General features: G+C 42.4%; 1 protein-coding gene across 1 annotated transcript; it reads right to left on the bottom strand.

Annotated features, from left to right (window-relative positions):
* Positions 1–1,114: 1,114 nt before the first annotated feature.
* Positions 1,115–18,004, bottom strand: evplb (envoplakin b). Its single transcript, XM_030408345.1, has 22 exons — positions 17,154–18,004; positions 13,335–13,434; positions 12,710–12,864; positions 12,396–12,519; positions 12,177–12,308; positions 12,053–12,094; positions 11,779–11,940; positions 11,385–11,492; positions 11,205–11,300; positions 10,990–11,100; positions 8,993–9,139; positions 8,751–8,905; positions 8,568–8,665; positions 8,263–8,435; positions 7,957–8,135; positions 6,902–7,040; positions 6,542–6,735; positions 6,294–6,444; positions 6,070–6,153; positions 5,824–5,958; positions 5,070–5,162; positions 1,115–4,931 (listed from the first exon to the last, which is right to left on the bottom strand). Exons 1-22 carry the CDS (start codon positions 17,186–17,188, stop codon positions 1,371–1,373), a joined length of 6,174 nt encoding a protein of 2,057 aa, XP_030264205.1. The 5' UTR covers positions 17,189–18,004; the 3' UTR covers positions 1,115–1,370.
* Positions 18,005–18,123: the final 119 nt, after the last annotated feature.

Here is an 18,123-nt window from a genome sequence, read left to right as displayed (position 1 = left end):
GAGCACATTTTTTTCTGGAAATGGAAAGACATGTGTCATAATTATGATATCAGCAGACCAAATCACAAACACAAACATTCACTTCCAAGTCGAAAACTGGTGATGGTTGATTTACATAGTTGAGATATGAAATCAAACGTAGCTTTTAAAGCTACAGGTCAATATGGATATCAGACTGGTCAGACGTTTCTCAGTTTTTGCTAGCATCTTTGATATCTAAACAACAGGGACAACTCGGACTAGTTTAACTGCTAGTTTTAGGTCAACTCAAGCTGTCATTTTCTTTAGCCTGTGGCCCAACAGGTAAATTAGCTGTTCAAACTAAGATCAATGAAAGTGTGATGAATTAGTTGACTTTACTTAGAAATAACATCATGTAAAAGACTGTTAAATTGAGTGTAAGGTAGTGTGTGATGCATGGGTTGTCTTCCCAGAAGTTATTGTAAGCAACTATTTTGATTCAGTCTACACTGATAGTAAGACAAGCCTCTAAAGTCAGCAGCTAGCAGCTGTGTGCACCTGTATTCAGCCAGTGTTGCTTCGAACTAAATGCTAACACCAGCATGCTAACAATACTGAAATTACACAACCTTACAAGCAGAATTTCTAACAGGTACAATGTTTAGCATCTTCAACAAATTAGTGTGTGAGTATGGTTACTAGTTAGTTGTTAGTTATGACTATGTGCAGCTAAGGCTGATGGGAAGGTAATCAGATGTATTCAAGTTTGGACCTGTATGTACAGTATGGGTACCAAATATCCAGCCAGGTGAAAAAATGTCATACCTATTTCACTTTAACAACAAATGTCAACCTTATGTTGGCACTAGAGTGAACAACAAAGTCATTGAGAATCTTCCTCTGAGCACCATACACGTCTGTACCAAATGTCTTTGAAATCTGTCAGTTGTTAATATTTGGATGAAAAGGTGGATCAACCATTAAGTGACAGACAGACTAACACTGCCAATGATTTGAGCCTGAGCTTTTAGCATAACTAAAAACCAGAGGTCAAACCTTCTGTAGTTCATGAATTAACTTGACTTGATTTACTTACATAATGTTCCTATGATCAACCCTTTTAGTGTTTTAAATAACAGGACAGAAAAATATGTGAGTTTGCGGCATTTATTTACTTTTAAAGCAGTGAATAAAACATTTTATCAACAAATATTACCCTCATTTCCACAGCAGAACCCTAAATTATAATGAAAAAAAATAGACCCAAATGTACAGTTGAACCAAAAAGTAGTTTTTCCCAAGTATGTGTATGAACATGTCAATCTTTGTTTTACTAGACAGCATTATTGTACACCCTCTAGCACCAGTGGCTGCAAAATATATAACGTGGTACATCTTCAACTTAACATCTAGTATCTGCCATAGGGGGAATTGAACCGATAGTTTGAGTATGACGGGGCATTTGATGTATCAGTGGAGGCTGCAGGAAGCAGCAGGAGCCCTGTGCTGATGTCTCTCTTACAACGATCCATCGCCTGCTTGTATGATATCTTCTCTTTAGTGATGGGGTCCACCAGCTCTTTTGTGTGGGAAGTCTCATCTAGCAGCTGATCAGCAGTTCTACTGTCAATCAGATTGTCAGCGAGAGCTTCTTGGACAGTGATGCGGCCTGCTTTAGCGGGGTTCACCAACCCACCAGTCAGACACTGCGCCTCCATGTACCTCCTGGCATTTTCTCTGGGCATATACCCTTTCTGTGCTGCCAGTCCCACTGGAAGGCGCTCTTTGGTCACTGGATCCTCGACTCCAGTAAAGGCCTTCTGGGCATTCAGGAGCTTGTACAAGTGACCTTGGTCAATTAAACCTTGTGCGGCTGCATGGTGGACGGACAGTTTGTCCTTTTTGTTGAGATCAACGATTCCACCGGAGGCTGCTTGTGCCTCCAGCAGCATCAGAGCCATGTCGTTATCAATGAGTTTGCGGGTCAGGGCACTTCTCACAGACATGCGGCTTTCAGTGGTGGTGTCAAAAATACCAGAGATGGGGAAATACTCGTCACCAGCTGAAGCAGTGAGGTTGTTCAAACTCTGACTACGGTTAGCGTTGAGGCCACTGAGGTTGGTCAAACTGCCACTAAGGTTAGTGTCGAGGTTGGTGTAGGAGGACCTAAGGGAGGATTTCATCGAGCTCAAAGGAGAGAAAGGAGACATTGGAGACATGGGAGACATTGGGGCGGGTCTGGTGGGTGATCTTGGGATTGTTACTGGTGGAACGTAGGGTGGTTTGGTTTCCCCTACAACAAGGAGGGCCAACTCAGAAATGTGCATATTCCCTTCCTTGTAGTTCATCAGGTCAAGCTGGGTCAAGCGACCGTCTCTCAGAGCATCTTTGATAGAGTACTGCTTTCCACTTTGGCGATCCTGTAGAATTGTTGTATCCCCATCTGGACCAGTTGAAGTGATTTCTTCCCAGTCGCACTCCAACTTTGACAGCTTAATGTAGTGCTCACGTTCAATTAGGCCAAGCACGTAGGCATCATAAGGAGACAAGTTTTTACCAGTTTCTGGATCCAGGATGGTGATCTTTGTGGAAAGACTTGACTCTCTGGTGTGAGTTTCAGAATGGTCTTCTTTTTCAATGCTGTCCTGTAGCTCAATGATGAGTGAATCTTTCTGGTGGATTTTGTCTTTTTCGTCGAGGATTTTTTTCTCCAGACGTTGCATTTCAGAGGATGTTTTAAGACTCCTCTGTCGCGCCAACTGGTTTCTCTCACTCATCAGCTTGGACTGTTGCTGGAAGGTTATATTGATGTTCTGTCTTTGAGACTCCAGCATTTTGAGCTGTCTGTGGAGATCCTCCTTCTCTCTCTGCAGAGCATCTCTGTTGGACATGAGAGTATTCTCCTCCTGGGAAGTGACAGTCTTCGATGTCTGCAGATGGGTTATTTTGATGTTGATGTTTTGAAGTGTATCCTCCTGGTCACGCCTGAGGTTTCTCTCCTGTGTTACTAGCTCTCTTAGATGTTCACGTTCAGCTTCCAGTGCCGGGTCATTCTCTACACGAACAACTTCTCTGTAAACAACCTTCTCGACAGACTTCTCCTTTTGCAGAACTTCCAATTTGACCCTCAGGTTGCGAATTTCTCTCTCAAAATGACGGATTTTAGTGGACTCAGTCTCCATGCCCTCACGTAAACCATCAATTAGTTTTTCAAGCTGAGGCTCCCTCTCCACTTTAAGGACCTCCTGGATGACAATCTTTTCCTCAACGGGCGCAGGAGCACTTTCAAGTTCATAAATGCGAGATTTGATCTGTCTGAGTTCCGACTCTACTTGGATCTTCTTCTGACGATCATCCATCTGAGCCAGGGTACTCTCTTTTTCTTCAACCAAGGCTCTGAGCTGTCTGACCTCCAATTCAAGCTTTCTACGGACTTTCATTTCCTCATCCAGGTTCCTGTTCAACTTCTCATGCTCCAGAATCTGCTTGGGGTCCTTCTGAAGCACCACCACTTCCTGTGTTACAATCTTCTCCTCTGGCTTCTGCCTTTCAAGAAGAATGTACTGGTTCTGGAGGTCAAAGACACACTCCTCCACACTGCGACGTTGCTGAATCTCTTCTCTTACATTCCTCCGAAGTCTGTCAGCCTCCTTCTCAAGGAGAGGATCATTCTCGTATTTGATGAGCTCTTTATTGACTAGCTTAGTCTCCACCTTGGATTTTTCAGCCTTCAACTCGTCTCTCTCTTTAACAAGTCTGGTAAGCAGCTCCAGTGTAGTGTCATAGTTGACTTGCAGACGGGAAGCTTGGTTGTTTAGTCTCTGTAATTCCCTGATGACTTCTGGGCTTTTCTCTTGTTTGATCACCTCCTGGGTCACCTCCTTGTACTCCACTTTGGGTTTCTGAGCACGCAGGGTAGTCAGAGTGGCTATCACTGCGTTGATTTCTTTCTCCGTGTCTGTGCGGTTACGGCTCGTTTCCTGCAGCTCTTTCTTCAGACGCACCAGCTCGACTTCTGTCTCAGGATCAACTCTGTAGAGCTCGTTGATGATCTCTTTGACCTCAACTTTAGGCCTGAGCTTATCCACTTCACCATAGCGCAGCTGAAGGGTTGTCAGGTCCTTCATCAAGATGGCAATCTCATCTTTCTCCTCCTCCAACGCTGTTCGCAGTTTCTTTGACTCTTCAAGCATTTCAGGATCTTGTTCTACTTTCTTCACCACCTTGGAGATGATCTTGGGTTGGATAGTGGGAATTACCCTCTCCAGTGTGTTAATCTGGCTCCTTGTGGCAAATATTGTGTCGTTTAGAGACTTGCAATGGGACTCCTCCGCTGCAATATCACTCTGGAACATGAAAACACTTTTCAGCATCTCTGGATCCTTTTCAAACTTCACCACCTCTTTCTGAACAACTTTCTCCCTGATTTTGGGCTTCTGCTGAGCGAGAACAGTGAGCTCAGTTTTCACTTGAACAGCCTCGGTATCTCTTGTTTGGAGCTCCAGTCGTATCCTCTGCATCTCGTCTCTAATCCTGGCTGCTTCTTTGTCAAGCTGCGGATCTCTCTCATACTCAGTCAGAACCTTGGTCACCAGTTTAGGCTCAATTTTAGTCATCTGCAATTCGAGTTTGACAATCTTCTCGTTTAAAGTTTCTATCTCTGAATGGAATCTTGACCTTTTGAAGCTTTCATCCTGGATCCGTTTTTTCAGGGACTGTAGTTCCATCTCCAGCTTGGGGTCACGGTAGTATTGCACCACCTCCTTCTCCTCCAGCCTCTCCACTCCTCTCCTGTTTTTCAGAGACAAATACCGCTTGCGATATGTTTCCAGTTCTTTCTCCGCACGCAAGCGCCTCTCAGTCTCCTCACTTAATTCATTTTTCAGACCAACACTCTCCTCAAGGTCCTTCTTCTGGCTCTGTAGCTGCAGCTGCTGACTGACAACTGCCTGACTGACTTTGTCTTCATTCTGGGAATGAATAAAAGGATGTCAGAGAGAAATGTTCACTTCAGACCAACTGACAACAATAATTTTAGGGAAGAATGATTTCACTGTTACTGTCAGTGAAAACTGTTAATGATTTGATTTGGATTCCGTATATCATACCCTGGCCTTGATGTTCTTTGCTATTTCCAGCTGGCTCAGTAGTTGGTCATTTTCTGCAGACACCTCAGCGAAAAGGTTCATAAGGTTTTTCTCCTGTAGAAGAGACAGTAGGCAAAGTTAAAATTGTAGCAGAAAAGTAGAGAAGCATCATGATTTCTTAGTGGACCTGTATCCACAGCATTTTGGGGGGGCAGAAAAGCATTGGTGGTGTAGTCAGAAGCACAGGGAGGAGGTGCTTGTGCGCTGAGAGAAAAAACACTGCACACTGGTTTTTCATTGACAGTTACAAACGCCATGGTAACACATAGGGTGATAAAGGCACAACACTCACCATCAACATTCAGTGTACAGACAACCAGCTCCCACAAATTGACTTTTCTGTCTCAGTTCTAAGAGTTTCTACCTGACAAAGCTCAGGATAGAAAGACACAGCAAGAACAAGCTTCTCCTCGATTTTCTGGATTACCGGGGTGATGGGTGGCGAGTCCCAACTAAACGATTATCATTATTGGCTGCCTAATTGGCTGGTGACGCCACCAGTGCCTCTCTGAAAAGTTGAGAGATTTTCAAGTCGAAGCACTCTAAGCTGCCGCACACAAAAAGGCGTAGTGCTCTGAAAAAAAAGGTGGTTTTCTCTAGGCAGCTGCATGCTGCTGCATACGCTCCCTTCTCATAGAAACGATTGAAAAAAGACACTGGTGCACAGAAAAAAAACGCATTTGGACATGGGCCCTTAGGCTGTCTATAACTGCACCTTTCTCTGAACAGCCTGAGCCATAGTTGAAGTTTGACGTCTCTTAAGGATTGGTTCATCATCATCATCCTCCTCCTCGTCATCATCGTCATCATTCAGAGTGCCACTGTAAGCTTTTGACTTAACGTCATACTCCTGAAATGAAACATATTTAAACATTGAAGAATTTAGTACTTGGAAGTACATAGCTATTTACCCTTGAAATTGCAAATGGTAACAAAGAGTAATCATAATCTCTGAACTCACATTTAAGACTCTCTGGAGATCACAGGAGAGATCCCTGACGCGGTTTAACTCCCTTGATTTACTCCTGATGTCCTCCACCACTCTCTAAACAAGACAAGCAATCCAAAAACAACAGCTGATGAGACAAAGCAGTGTTATGCCATTGTTGAAACACAGGTGAGTTTGTTGTATATAGAGGTTGAGATATATAGATATATAGTTTGCAAACAACTACTTCCACTTACCTTTTGAGAATTCTGCTTGGCTTTTATCTGCTCCACATCATCAGTAGGTTTAATGGCATTATTTGGCAAGTTGACCAAGAAGAAATCCAGTGACTGAAGACCATTCTGGAAATCTTGATTTCTACTGGTTGCATCCTTAATAAGAACAGACCTAAAGCAAAAACATTTTTTATTAAAAGTTCAAAAAATAGAAACATACAGCCTTACACAATTACAACAATGCTTGAATCAATTTCATTTTTACTCACCTTTCCTGGAGCTGATTATTGACAGTCACATAACGGTTGTTCAGCTTCTTCACCTCATCCTCCTGGCGCTGGATGTCAGGACAGTATTCATTGAAACTTTGCTGCAGGGGGCTGCATGCTTGCTCTGTCAGGTCCAAGTCTCTGCCTAGTTTATTAAACTCATCTGTCTTTGATGCAACGTCCTTACGCATAACCTGGTTGGCATTAGGAGAAAGAACAGAGATAAAGTTTAAAAAACGCAAAAAACCCACCATACATGTAGGTTTGTATTTCTTATTGGCATCCCCTCATAATTATGTAAGCCTATCCTGAAACTGCTAAAAATGTGACTGTTTTGGTTGCATTTATAAAACACGTCACCTGCAGCTGCTGGTTGCGATTCTGAAGGGCCTTCTGCTCATCAAGAATGACTCCATCTTTGGCTAGCTGCTCCTCAAACCCAGAGACGATGCTGTCCACATTCTTCATCTGCTTCTCCAGGTACATGGAGGCTGTAGCTCTGTGGTCAGAGGGGAGACATGAGATGAAATAACACAAAAAAGAACTCAGAATATATTTTTTCTTAATAAAAATGTGTACTCTAAATGATTGTTAGGCTAAACAGCAGATGCTAAACTACTGTAACGGTTGCAAAGGAAAGTTATAAATCAATATTTACCCAGATTTTGCTAACATTACCTACTATTAAATTGAGTAAGCGTAAGTTTTACGGATCATACAAAGACAGCTTTTAATTTTTAACAGGAAGAATCTGTAATTAGCTCAAATAAGGAGGTTAGGTTTTTTGCCCGTGTTTGTTTGTTGATTGGTTGGTTTGTCAGCAGGATTACACAAAACCTACCCAACAGATTACCACCAAACTTGGATAGAGTCACAAACATACCCCGTTAACTTGTTGTGCAGAACCAGATAAAGGAACGAATCTCACTTCATTTAACAGTGCCTTGTTAATTTCTCTGGGAATAATGAATGGATCTAGATTTTTTTTAAAAATCAGTTGGGCCTCGGCAGAGGTATGGGCTCCTTCCTGTTTCTTCTTTTAAAACTACAGTTTTACCGTAAATTAGGACTGTTCCTGATGACTTTTTTCCCCTGGCATCTAAACATCAGTTTACACTGAGAGTGGTCAACTAGTTTTAATTTATAAGGTCCAAAAAATAGTAAATAAACTCTCCTATAAAATGTTGTGTATATTACATGTTAGCCGCTAAAGCTAACCACTGTTGTTAACAGTAAACCATGCCAGGTTTTATTATAGTGCAACATTTGACAACAAAAACGTGACATTTCATGGCAAATTATGTCAATATGTAATGTAAATATGTACATCAACAAAAATATGTGTTTAACTGTATTCACTGTATTTGGCTAGGGTGACATGGTTCACTGTGCTACAAGGTAAAACTTCATCTTACTTTTTGTTATAAAGATCAATGAGGGTGTTGATGTCATCGATCTTGTTGTTGATAGCGCTGAGTTTGGGGGGCAGGCTGGAAGCGGTGGGTCCGGGGGGTTTCTTGGCCAGAATAGGCCCCATCTCTCTCTGCACCGCAGCCTTCTCAGACTCCAGTTTTCTGACAGTCTGAGCAGATTTCTGGAGAGAAAGTTGGTCAAGACAACAAGACGGACACATGAGGACAAAATGAGTAAAACATTCTGAAAATGATTAAATCTAAGCTCATAAGATCACATTATGAAAACATTATGTTGCTCGTGTTAACCTCATGTTCTTGCAGCCTGTTGGCCAGGTCCTTTGTGGGGCTGCGGTTGTCCAGCGGGGCTCTGAGTCGACTCTTGATTTGTACTTCGCACTGTTCAAGGGCTCTGCTGATCCTGTCTAATTCACGTGCCAACTCTGCAGCTCTGGGATCCTCTGGAGCACTTTGCACAGCGACTGAGGAAGAGCAAAGACAATTATTCTACGATAACAAGTTAGATAAGCTCAAATATTACATCGTAGTGTCTTTTGGCATCTTATAGCCTGGGAAAACAAAATCTGTTGTGTTTAAGTGTATTTTTTTCTCACCTGTCTTCTGAGGGCGAACCACCTCCACTGTGGGGGTTTTCAGGGAGGTCATGAGTGCAGATCTACGTCTCTTCAGGCCACTCAGGGCTCTGTCCAGACTGGACACACACAGACACACAGTGTTTCACCAATCACATAAAAAAACAATGGAAGTAAAACATTTGGCCAATCATGATTTTGTACCTGTCTACTTTCTCCAGGGCCTCAGCATCAGGCGGTGGGACCATGAAACATGCCCCAGGGAGGGTTCTGATTTTCCCTCGGCTGTCCTGAAGCTCCCAGTCATTAATTTTCGAGTTGGACTTGAGGTTTAGTGCCTCACCGCGCCTCACTATGTCCTGTAAAAGATGGAAATCGAAATTCAGATACCACAAACAGAATATTTTGACTTTTCAGCCTGCAAACGACCACTCATCACATCCTACCTCTTCATCTGCCCAGTCACACAGGGACACTGCAGTGGTGGGTTTGGTGGGCTGGACACGGCGTGACTTCAGGGGCACGACGCTGCTGCTGAGCTCCTTGAGGGCCGCCAGTCGCTGCTCGTTCCTCTTCACTGCTGGTTCATCTCCCTGAAGGTAATGGTGGGGTAGAGAAGAAGCAAACCAGTATATAATAATCTGAATACATCTCTAATGTACAATTGTTGATGTAAGGTTCAAGGTCTGTCCCAAAGCCCGGATTACGTTCAATTATAAAGGTGCAATATGTAAGAATTTCAGTTGACAACATTCAAAAATTCCCTTAAATGATCAGCAGAATGTAAAGACACTATGACATTTATGTATTGTGTTGCAGAAATATCTACTGAAGTTAGCATGCTAACCAGCTAGCCTCAGCCCATCCCTGTCCAAAGCTCCTGTTCTAGCGATGTAAACACCAACACTACCCTGCACCTGTATGCACTGCTAACTGAGCTAACTAGCTAACAGCAGCTGCAGTTATTCATTTACTCTGATGATAATCAAGAGTAACCAATTCTTACATATAGCAGCTTCAATACAATCAAACGTTTACATGTCAGAGTGATCCTTCCCATTGTTCACATGAAACACCTCTGCTGTGTAGCAATTATATCATTTTAAATGTTTATTACATCCGCTGTGAAATACAAAAAGTTTAAAAAAACATTACATAAACTGTTAAAGCTATTTTTTTAAAGGATTCTGCATGCTCTCTTTTAGAAAAACTGAAAAATATTAATCATCTGTTCTTGAGATGATTATGAGCATGAACCTGATGATTGATGTGACACATAGTTTTAACAATTGGAGGCCTTCTATTGGCTGATTAAAGGCTTGAGAGAGGGCAGTGTGGGAGGATATAATTGTAGTTTGCAGTTTCTAACACCTAGAAATGATTCAGATACTGCAGTCTGCACCACAGAATCACACTTTGCTGAATTTGCTTTATTTATGAAAAAAGGCCCTATTTTATATTAATCTTTTTTATTCAATTATTTTTTTAAATTTTTTTTCTCAGGAGTTTTATACATGAAGGCTCTGCTATGGGATAGACACAAAACAAACTGTCAAAGTAACTAAGTAAACCTGCTTCTTGGAACACAAGCCTGCAAACTGTGCAAAGACTAAACAAACACTGTAAGTCAACACAGGTGAGGAGGCGAGCTGAACACTGTGAGTAAAACCGGTACAACTGAACAGGAAACTTCTCACATTGAAAACTCAAAAAAGTGACAGATAATCCTCCACTTTCACTCCTACTCCTTCTTTTATTTGTGTAAAAAAATAAATAAAATTCCTTTAAAATTACAGCTTCAAAATCATGTTGATGGTACATCGACTTGTAACAGGGTGAATGCTGTCTCTGTCTCAGCCACTCCGCCCCCCATCACTTGTTTCTGCATGATGTAACTTCAGTGACAGGGTTACATACGTGTTTACTTCAACATGCAAGTTTTCAACACACAACATAGTTGTGATGTAATTGTGTTCTGTTTGTAGTTGGCACCTACATTACATCTTACAGACCTGGGATTTGTATTTACCACAGTGGTGTTGCACTGAGAAACTGGGGGGCAACAAATTGCACAAAATTCCAACGTCTACATAATGTTGCTTTAGAATAGACTCCTCCAGAGTGCTTTAAAAATGACTGAATGACATAATTCAATGTGAAATCATATGTGTATATTGCAGAATAGGGTTGGGTTTTTTCTCACTTTCTTTAACACTGCAAGATTGTGGAAACATTTTTGCAAATTTCTTATTAAATAATGCATGGATTTTGCTGAAAAAAACCCAGGTGTATTTAGGTGGCTGGTGTCAGTGTACCAAATTAATGTATGACAGAAGAATTTTGTGGGGAGCTCACGTTGAAATGTTGGAGTTCACTTGGTTTGCCTTATGCTAATGATGATCCAGCTAATACTCCAGCAACAGTAACAAAACACCAGTCGTACCTCCAGCGCCAGCAAGACCTCAGAGTTGCTCTTGCCGGCAAGAGACTTCGGATCCAGAGTGGAATTGAGTCTCTCCAGGGACTCGGACAACGTCTCTGCATCCACCTGGAACTGCAAAAGCAAAAAGTCTCTTCTTAACAATGAGCTGCAGTGAGCTGGTGGATTAAGTAGAGGAACCATGAGCACAGTGGGCCGGAGTGTCAGAGGCTCTTTACCTTCCTGTAGTCCTCAATGTTGTCCAGGTGTATTTCCTGTGCTAGACATAAGTTGAGGAAGGCTTGCCACTCGGTCTGCACAGCATCTCTGTGTGTCTGACAAAAACAATTCAATTTGTTTATAATCTGTTCAGTATGAGTGATTTCAAGTCGTGACACTGTGTCAGACAGAGAAGATACCTGTATTGCTGGGCTGCCTGGGTGTTTCTTTTCAACAAGGCGATCTCCTTCCTCCTGCAGCTGGTTGACCTCACTCTCGTGTGCTAGTAGTCCATTATTTTTGAATTTCTGTGTCAAAACAGAAACAGAGGAATGTAGGAGACATGACAATGTTTCAAGCATTCAAATCAGATTCTCCCCGCAGCTTAGCCATTACTGTGAACCATACTGGCTACACCAGTTGGGTTTCGAAGCGTGCCCCGAGAGAATTGTGCTTGAAGGCAAGCTGACAAACAAAATTAGGTGTTCTTCTTTTCCTCAGCTTCTCTCTCTGATCGCAACATCAAAAATCAGTAAGGAGGCCTCCCTTTTACCAACATCACCGCCAGGACACGTGCAGTGGCAGTCTCCTCACCTCATACTCCATCTGGACGCTTTTGGGGTCAGCCATGCGGTCGCTCCAGTCTCTGTTGAGGATCCTCTCCTGCTGGCCTGACAGGTAGACCAGCTCCTTGTTGCAGCTCTGCATGTACTCGTACAGAGAGGCCAGGTGGTTGCGTCTCTGCTTGGAGCTCTCCTGCAGAACACACAACATGCATGCCAGATGAGCACATTACATAAATAAATCACTCCGAACTCGACTGAAAGCCTTAGAGTACAAAGAATAAACAAAAAAAACACCAACTCACGAGAAGTTTAGCATATTTCGCTCTGAGGGCGTCGTACTTCTCCTAATAACAAAGAAGAAGAAGATAAATGAACCATGAACCAACGCGTGTCGTCCTGCATGTGTTGATGTACCGGTGCGGGTACCTTCGATGTGGTGGTGCTGGGCTGCAGCTGGGTGTCGTAGGCCTCGATCGCCTGGTGCAGAATGTTGTGTGCTGCAATCTGCTTCTCTACATCCGTCAGGTTGGGGCCAAATGTCTCTGAATTTAACTGTTTCTGTAAATTACAGCATTACAGCCCCGTTACAATTCACAATCGCAAAGATGTGTAGCTACTACAGATTATATTAAAGCTCGAACTGACTTGTTTTTCATCCAGCAGTGGACCCCAGCTGATCTTCTGTGTCGGCTCCAAACCCCTCTTCGGGTTATACAGTTCCCTGTGGGTGGCGCAGTCCCTCGCCCAGCGATCGTGCAGATTTTTCACACTGATAAAGGAGACAGAGAAGTATTTCAGTCACCGGAAAGTAGATGGGTGGAGAGCAGTGGAAGAAAATGTAGAAACTATGCTTTTGTTGGCCAGCATACCTGAATGGCATGTAACATATCGAGTTTTAGGTGTGTCTGCTGGCATTACGCCTGGGTTTGTGTGTCTTTGACACAGCAGAATAAACTCACTCTCTCTCTATCTCCAGAGCCTGCGGGTGCTGCAGCTTCTTGGACTTGTCCACGTCCATGAAGAGGTCCTTCAGCAGCAGCTCAGCCTCCGCCAGGTTTTCTGCGTTCACCTTCTGGTGGATCAGGGTCAGTTTCTTCGCATCGCGCTCTTTGTCCTGCACAGGAGCCGAAGGAGCTTAGCAGTGTGTTTGTGAGGTTCAAACTTTTGAAGAAAAGTTTGATGTTTTGTTCCTCAAATTGTATCAAATAACTGGAAATCATATCACAATTGTTCCAGGGATCTGAGTGCTACACATGCCAAAAAAGTATTTTGCATTAGTTCTGCTACTTTTCCTTCGAATATATTTTTTAATTTACTAGTACTGTATATTCATTCAAAATAAAGAACACAAGAAACATTTAACAAAGGGAGTTGCACTGTGTCGTACCCTTTTACTCTCACTGAGACCACATATTGTATTGCCATCGCAACAGCAGCGTCTCAGTCAAACAAACGTGTCAACTCAGCTTTTATTACATACTTATAGGTCAAAAGTGATCAGGTAACGGCTTTCTAGTATCAAAATGAGTATTTTTGTGCTCTCTTGTTCAGGTCTCATAGTCTGCAGTTCTAGAGAATTCCTACCTCGTCCAGCAGCTCCTCTGATTGCAGGATGTTCTTCTCTACTTTGTCTGCGTTCTTCTGCATGCGAGAAACCAGCACGGCCAGGTCATTGGCCTGACTCCTGGGTAAAAACACAGAAACGGCACAAAATGACATGATTCTCTGCAGAAGCTCCAGATGTTTCTTGATATCCTTTGAAGAAACAGACATTCTCTTGTTACTGTGATTAAAGGAAGTAATGAGATCTTTTACTTCAAGGAACAGCAGTAGTAGAATGTAGAAATGCTGGCTAGGTGAAAGTCGAGGGGACAGTGTGTAGGGTTCTATCCGCATCTGTAGCAACATACTTGCAGACTGCAACCAATAACTCTCACTTTAACCTCTACTGCGGCTGCTCCAAACACTAAAGGCCCTCTCTAGAGCAAATGTTTGATTTGTCTGTTCTGGGCTACTGCAGAAACATGGCAGACTTCTTGCAAGGGGACCCGCCCCCTCTGTAGATATAAAAGACTCATTCTAAGGTAACAAAAACATAAAGATTCTTAGTTTCATAGGGAATCTGACCAAAAGTTATTTTACTGATTAATCAGGAACTAAAAAAGACAACAAGTAGTGAAAATCCGGAGGGACTGTGCGTCATATTTCACGGTAAAACAACTTATTTGATAACCCTCGATGACTTCTGTTGTGCTACCGTTAGCATTCAACCACCTTCTAGCTTGAATGAGGATACAAAAAATGTAATTGCACAGCTCTTCTAGACTTTCTAAATGTCATAAGCCCAAAGGCAGCAAATTCTGAAACGACTTATGTCACCGGGGCTGCGACGCTCAAAAAAATGGCAGTCAATACACCCTCCCCTAATCCTACACACTGGACCTATAAGTAGAAGCACAAAAGTATTTACGGTTAAATGCACTCAAAAGCAGAATTACTCCTGTATGACTGCTCTATTACTGTATTATTCTTACTAATGCTGATTGAGGTCATATTCTGTTGTAGGTAGTTCAGTCTATAAATGCATCATATTTAAGACGTTGATTAGATGTTTTGTGTGCAATCTTGATATTCAGCGTAACTAATAAGACAATGAGCTGTCAGGTAAAGACAGTGAAAAAGCGCAATATTTCCCATTAAATTGTATTGGAGTAGAAGTATAAACTGGAAGCACTCAAATAAAGTGACTGAAATATTTACCAGCCAGTACAGTACTTGAGTATATGTGATTAATTACATCCCACAGCATGGTTGGAAATGTATATTTGCATTAAAAGAGCTGCTTTTGCACGTCAGCTTTCAGCCAGACCACTTTACTTCTGCTCTTCGCGTGATTAGTTGCCACCAAAGGGAACGTCAAAGAACAAAAAAAGTTTCCTTCGCTGACATATCACTTATCAACACATCCTGCAGACCTGTTTGTGCTCTCTGGGGGTTTGTTCTGTCATTCCTCCTCCACTCTGATATGAAAGCCAACTATGTATTCTGGCACACCCTAAGCAGGACCCAGGGGACACTTGTAGAGGGGTGGGGGTGGATCAGGAATGTCGTCTGTCAGTCTGTGACACTGCTGAGACGAACGTGTCTGTCACACCCTTCCATTCAGCTCTTATCAACTGGACGGTGTCACTAATCTCTAGTGGGGCGGTGACAGTTGTAGTCAGACATTATGGCTCGTAGTAGGCGGAGGACTGGAGGACAATGACTTGGTGGAATGCGACTAAGTACGTTCACTATTGATTTACACATGAGGTATTTGTACTTTACTTGAGTATAGTCTTGTCATGCCACTTCATACTTCCACTGTGCTTAAATTGAGGGGAAAATGTTGAACTCTTTACTCCTCTACATCTAGTTGACAGTTGGGCATCAATGATGGTTTATTGTATCTTAAAGGCCCGTTATTTCACATGTTATACATATAAAACAAATGAAAATCTTGATGCATCAGACCTGAAATTCTCAAACTTTTTTACATCAAGGACCCCAAAAGTGAGACAAATTCAACCGTGGACCCCCGTTTGATATGGTTTTGTTCCAGGGTCCTCCATCTGGTAAGAGTAATGTAAGTTACTGTTGTTAGTTTTGGATGGAATTATAGTGACTGTAAATTATTCTCTCAGACCCCCAACGGTGTATACAAGTAGAGCTGAAGTCAGTCAGGAAATAATAAACTAAATACACAGACTGACCAGACAATTTCATTTGTTTACATTTACATCTGGGGACCTTCTTTTCCTCTGTGAAAGGCTTTTGTGTTTGATAATGGAAAAAATAAATAGTTCTCAGTTTTTATCTCTACCTGATTAAATTGTAAATACTAAAAATTTGGAGTTTGGATTTCTTTGCCAAAACGACATAGTGCCCTTTTAATAATATTCCATTCCATTCAATTTCTATTCTATTCAGTTCCATTAATTTATTTTATTAATTTTCAAATGTAATGTTTTTCAGATCAAAACAAAACAAAAACAAGAATTGTGAATAATTCACTTTTGGTAACTGTGACAGGTGTTTATGAATACTTTCTGAATGTTTACAAACCAAAGAATCGATTAATCACCCCCAATTAACAATAATCATTATTTAGAGTAACTGAATATAAAATTGTTTAAATATTTGCTCCTATTCAGCTGAAACAATAACCTCTGGCCTTCAGATTAATGCATGAGGTAGTAAATAATTGTATAGTGATTTTTGGTTCATTTTTCACATTTCAAGCATTTTTTCAATGCTTTTACTTCTAACAGTATTTTATAGTGCTCCTTCAATCAAACAGGCTCTTATCTCTGCTGCAAAGGTCCAACATGCAGCTGAGTCCATTCATGACTGAGGAGTGTGACTGTTTCATGCTCTGTCCTCATGCAAAGCTATTTCTTGCCAGAATCCTGAATTATCACCCTGTGCATCCGACACAGTGTGAATGCATGCCGGAAGCACATTATGCACTCTCCAACTGACTCACTCACTTCCTTTGAAGCTCAAGTGTCACTGTTAAGATGAAGACAAACAGACCTTGCAGCAGAAACACCCTGCCCTGACACTCCCTCAGCCCCACCTATCTCCTGGACAGGAATGTTCAGCAGTATGTGTCCCCCTCGGGTGACATATCGCACCGACAGGAGATAAACACTTAATCTCTTTGAGAGGTTGCACAATGCCAAACCTCTCTGGGAGTCCACACATTTATTGCCATGTGTAACTTCATAAAACAAGATTGATTGAGGCAAGAGGCGGCTCACTCGTGTACTCAAACAACCACAGGCCACACACTCTATCACACGCCGTCTCGGTTGAATTAGAGCAGTTAAAGGCACGGTGTGTTTCCCCATATGAGTCAGTACGCTGGCCTGTTGAGTGGCACCTGTATTAAGTGAGTCAGTTAACTGTGATGCTACACCCTTTGGGTAAAGATAAAAACAACAACAAGTGCTATGATGAGCGATGGAGTCAGGCGAGGTGACAAAAAGACACTCAACAAGCTGTACAGGACGAGAGGAGGGAGGATTCATTCATTTTCAAAAGGCCTTCACGTATCTTTAGCTGTTATAATAATGAATCCAAGGGGTTAACGCACAGTGGGTATATTTTGCCAGTCAGATCACTGCTGCTTTAATTTGACACCTGTCTCCTGTGGAACGTTAGTGTGAAAGCCATCTCATGTGCAAACACGACCGGGATCATGGTACAAACATAGCCCCCATGCAGCATGACACAGATTTACAGGAGAAACAACCGGCACAAGGAGATAAGACAAGTAACAACAGTAACATAAAACTGTAAGTAACCTGACACACACACACACACACACACACTCACACACAGGAAGGGGAAATAACTCACTTGCTGATCTTCACAGAAGCGTATTCCTTCGACATCTTGGGGGGGCTCCGAGTGTGTTTCTTCCAACTCCTCACTCTCTCCTCTCCTCTTCCCTCTCACTCCTTCTCGTCTGTCTTGCCTAGGCCTCAGCTCCACCTTAAGGAGCGTCCACCTGTCTCAGCTCCTCCCAGCCCAACAGGTGTGTCGGCAGTAAAAGCAGCGGAGGAGCAGACCGGGCGGACCTGTTCCTCGATGCCGCCGCTTCACAGTCCTGCTCGCTTTCATTATATAGTTAAGGAGCTAATAAGTGAATGTGTGTCTTTCTCTCTCTCTCTTTCTGTGTGTGTGTGTGTGTGTTTTAAAGCATAATAGGGAAACAGGCTGTTGGTGCCAAGCTTTAAAATCTTTAAACTTCCTAGCTAAACGATTGAAAAAATGAACCTGACACGCCCATGTTTGATTTCGATGTTCATGTGTGTTATCAGTGTGTGTAATAACAGTTGGCTACCAGACAAGGCAAGGGAGCGTGTGGAGTTTAAAACGAGATCCAGAATTTGTTCTTATTATGTCAGTTATGATAAGCTAGTAGGACGCAGTAGCTGGCTAGCTAGTAGCCCGTGCTTACAAACAATAGTTGTTCAGGCTGCCACACTGGAAAGATGACATACTTAAACAGCGTTAATCATAACGTGACACTGAAAGAAAAGCATGAAGTACACCTATGTTGCTGTCAGAATATGTTGTAGACACAGTTGGTGACTCACTGTCTTGTTCAGCGAGTTATTTGTTGAAGTGGAAAGATGTTTCATGACTGTACACCTCCCGTAATTACAGACCTGGTCTCCATGACGGCGAGGTAGCAACAACATTTACTTCCGGGTAGGAAACTGGCGGTGAATTTGTAATACAGGGATTTTGTATTGACAAACTTGTTTTCTCTGTTTCAGCCATGACCGTGCAGCTTCTAAAGCTAACGTTACAGCAAAACACT

This window comes from Sparus aurata, chromosome 23, assembly GCF_900880675.1.
Source record: "Sparus aurata chromosome 23, fSpaAur1.1, whole genome shotgun sequence".
In the NCBI taxonomy this organism is placed as follows: domain Eukaryota; kingdom Metazoa; phylum Chordata; class Actinopteri; order Spariformes; family Sparidae; genus Sparus; species Sparus aurata.
Note: the sequence above shows the minus strand (reverse complement) of the source record. Positions and strands in the feature narration are given on the sequence as shown.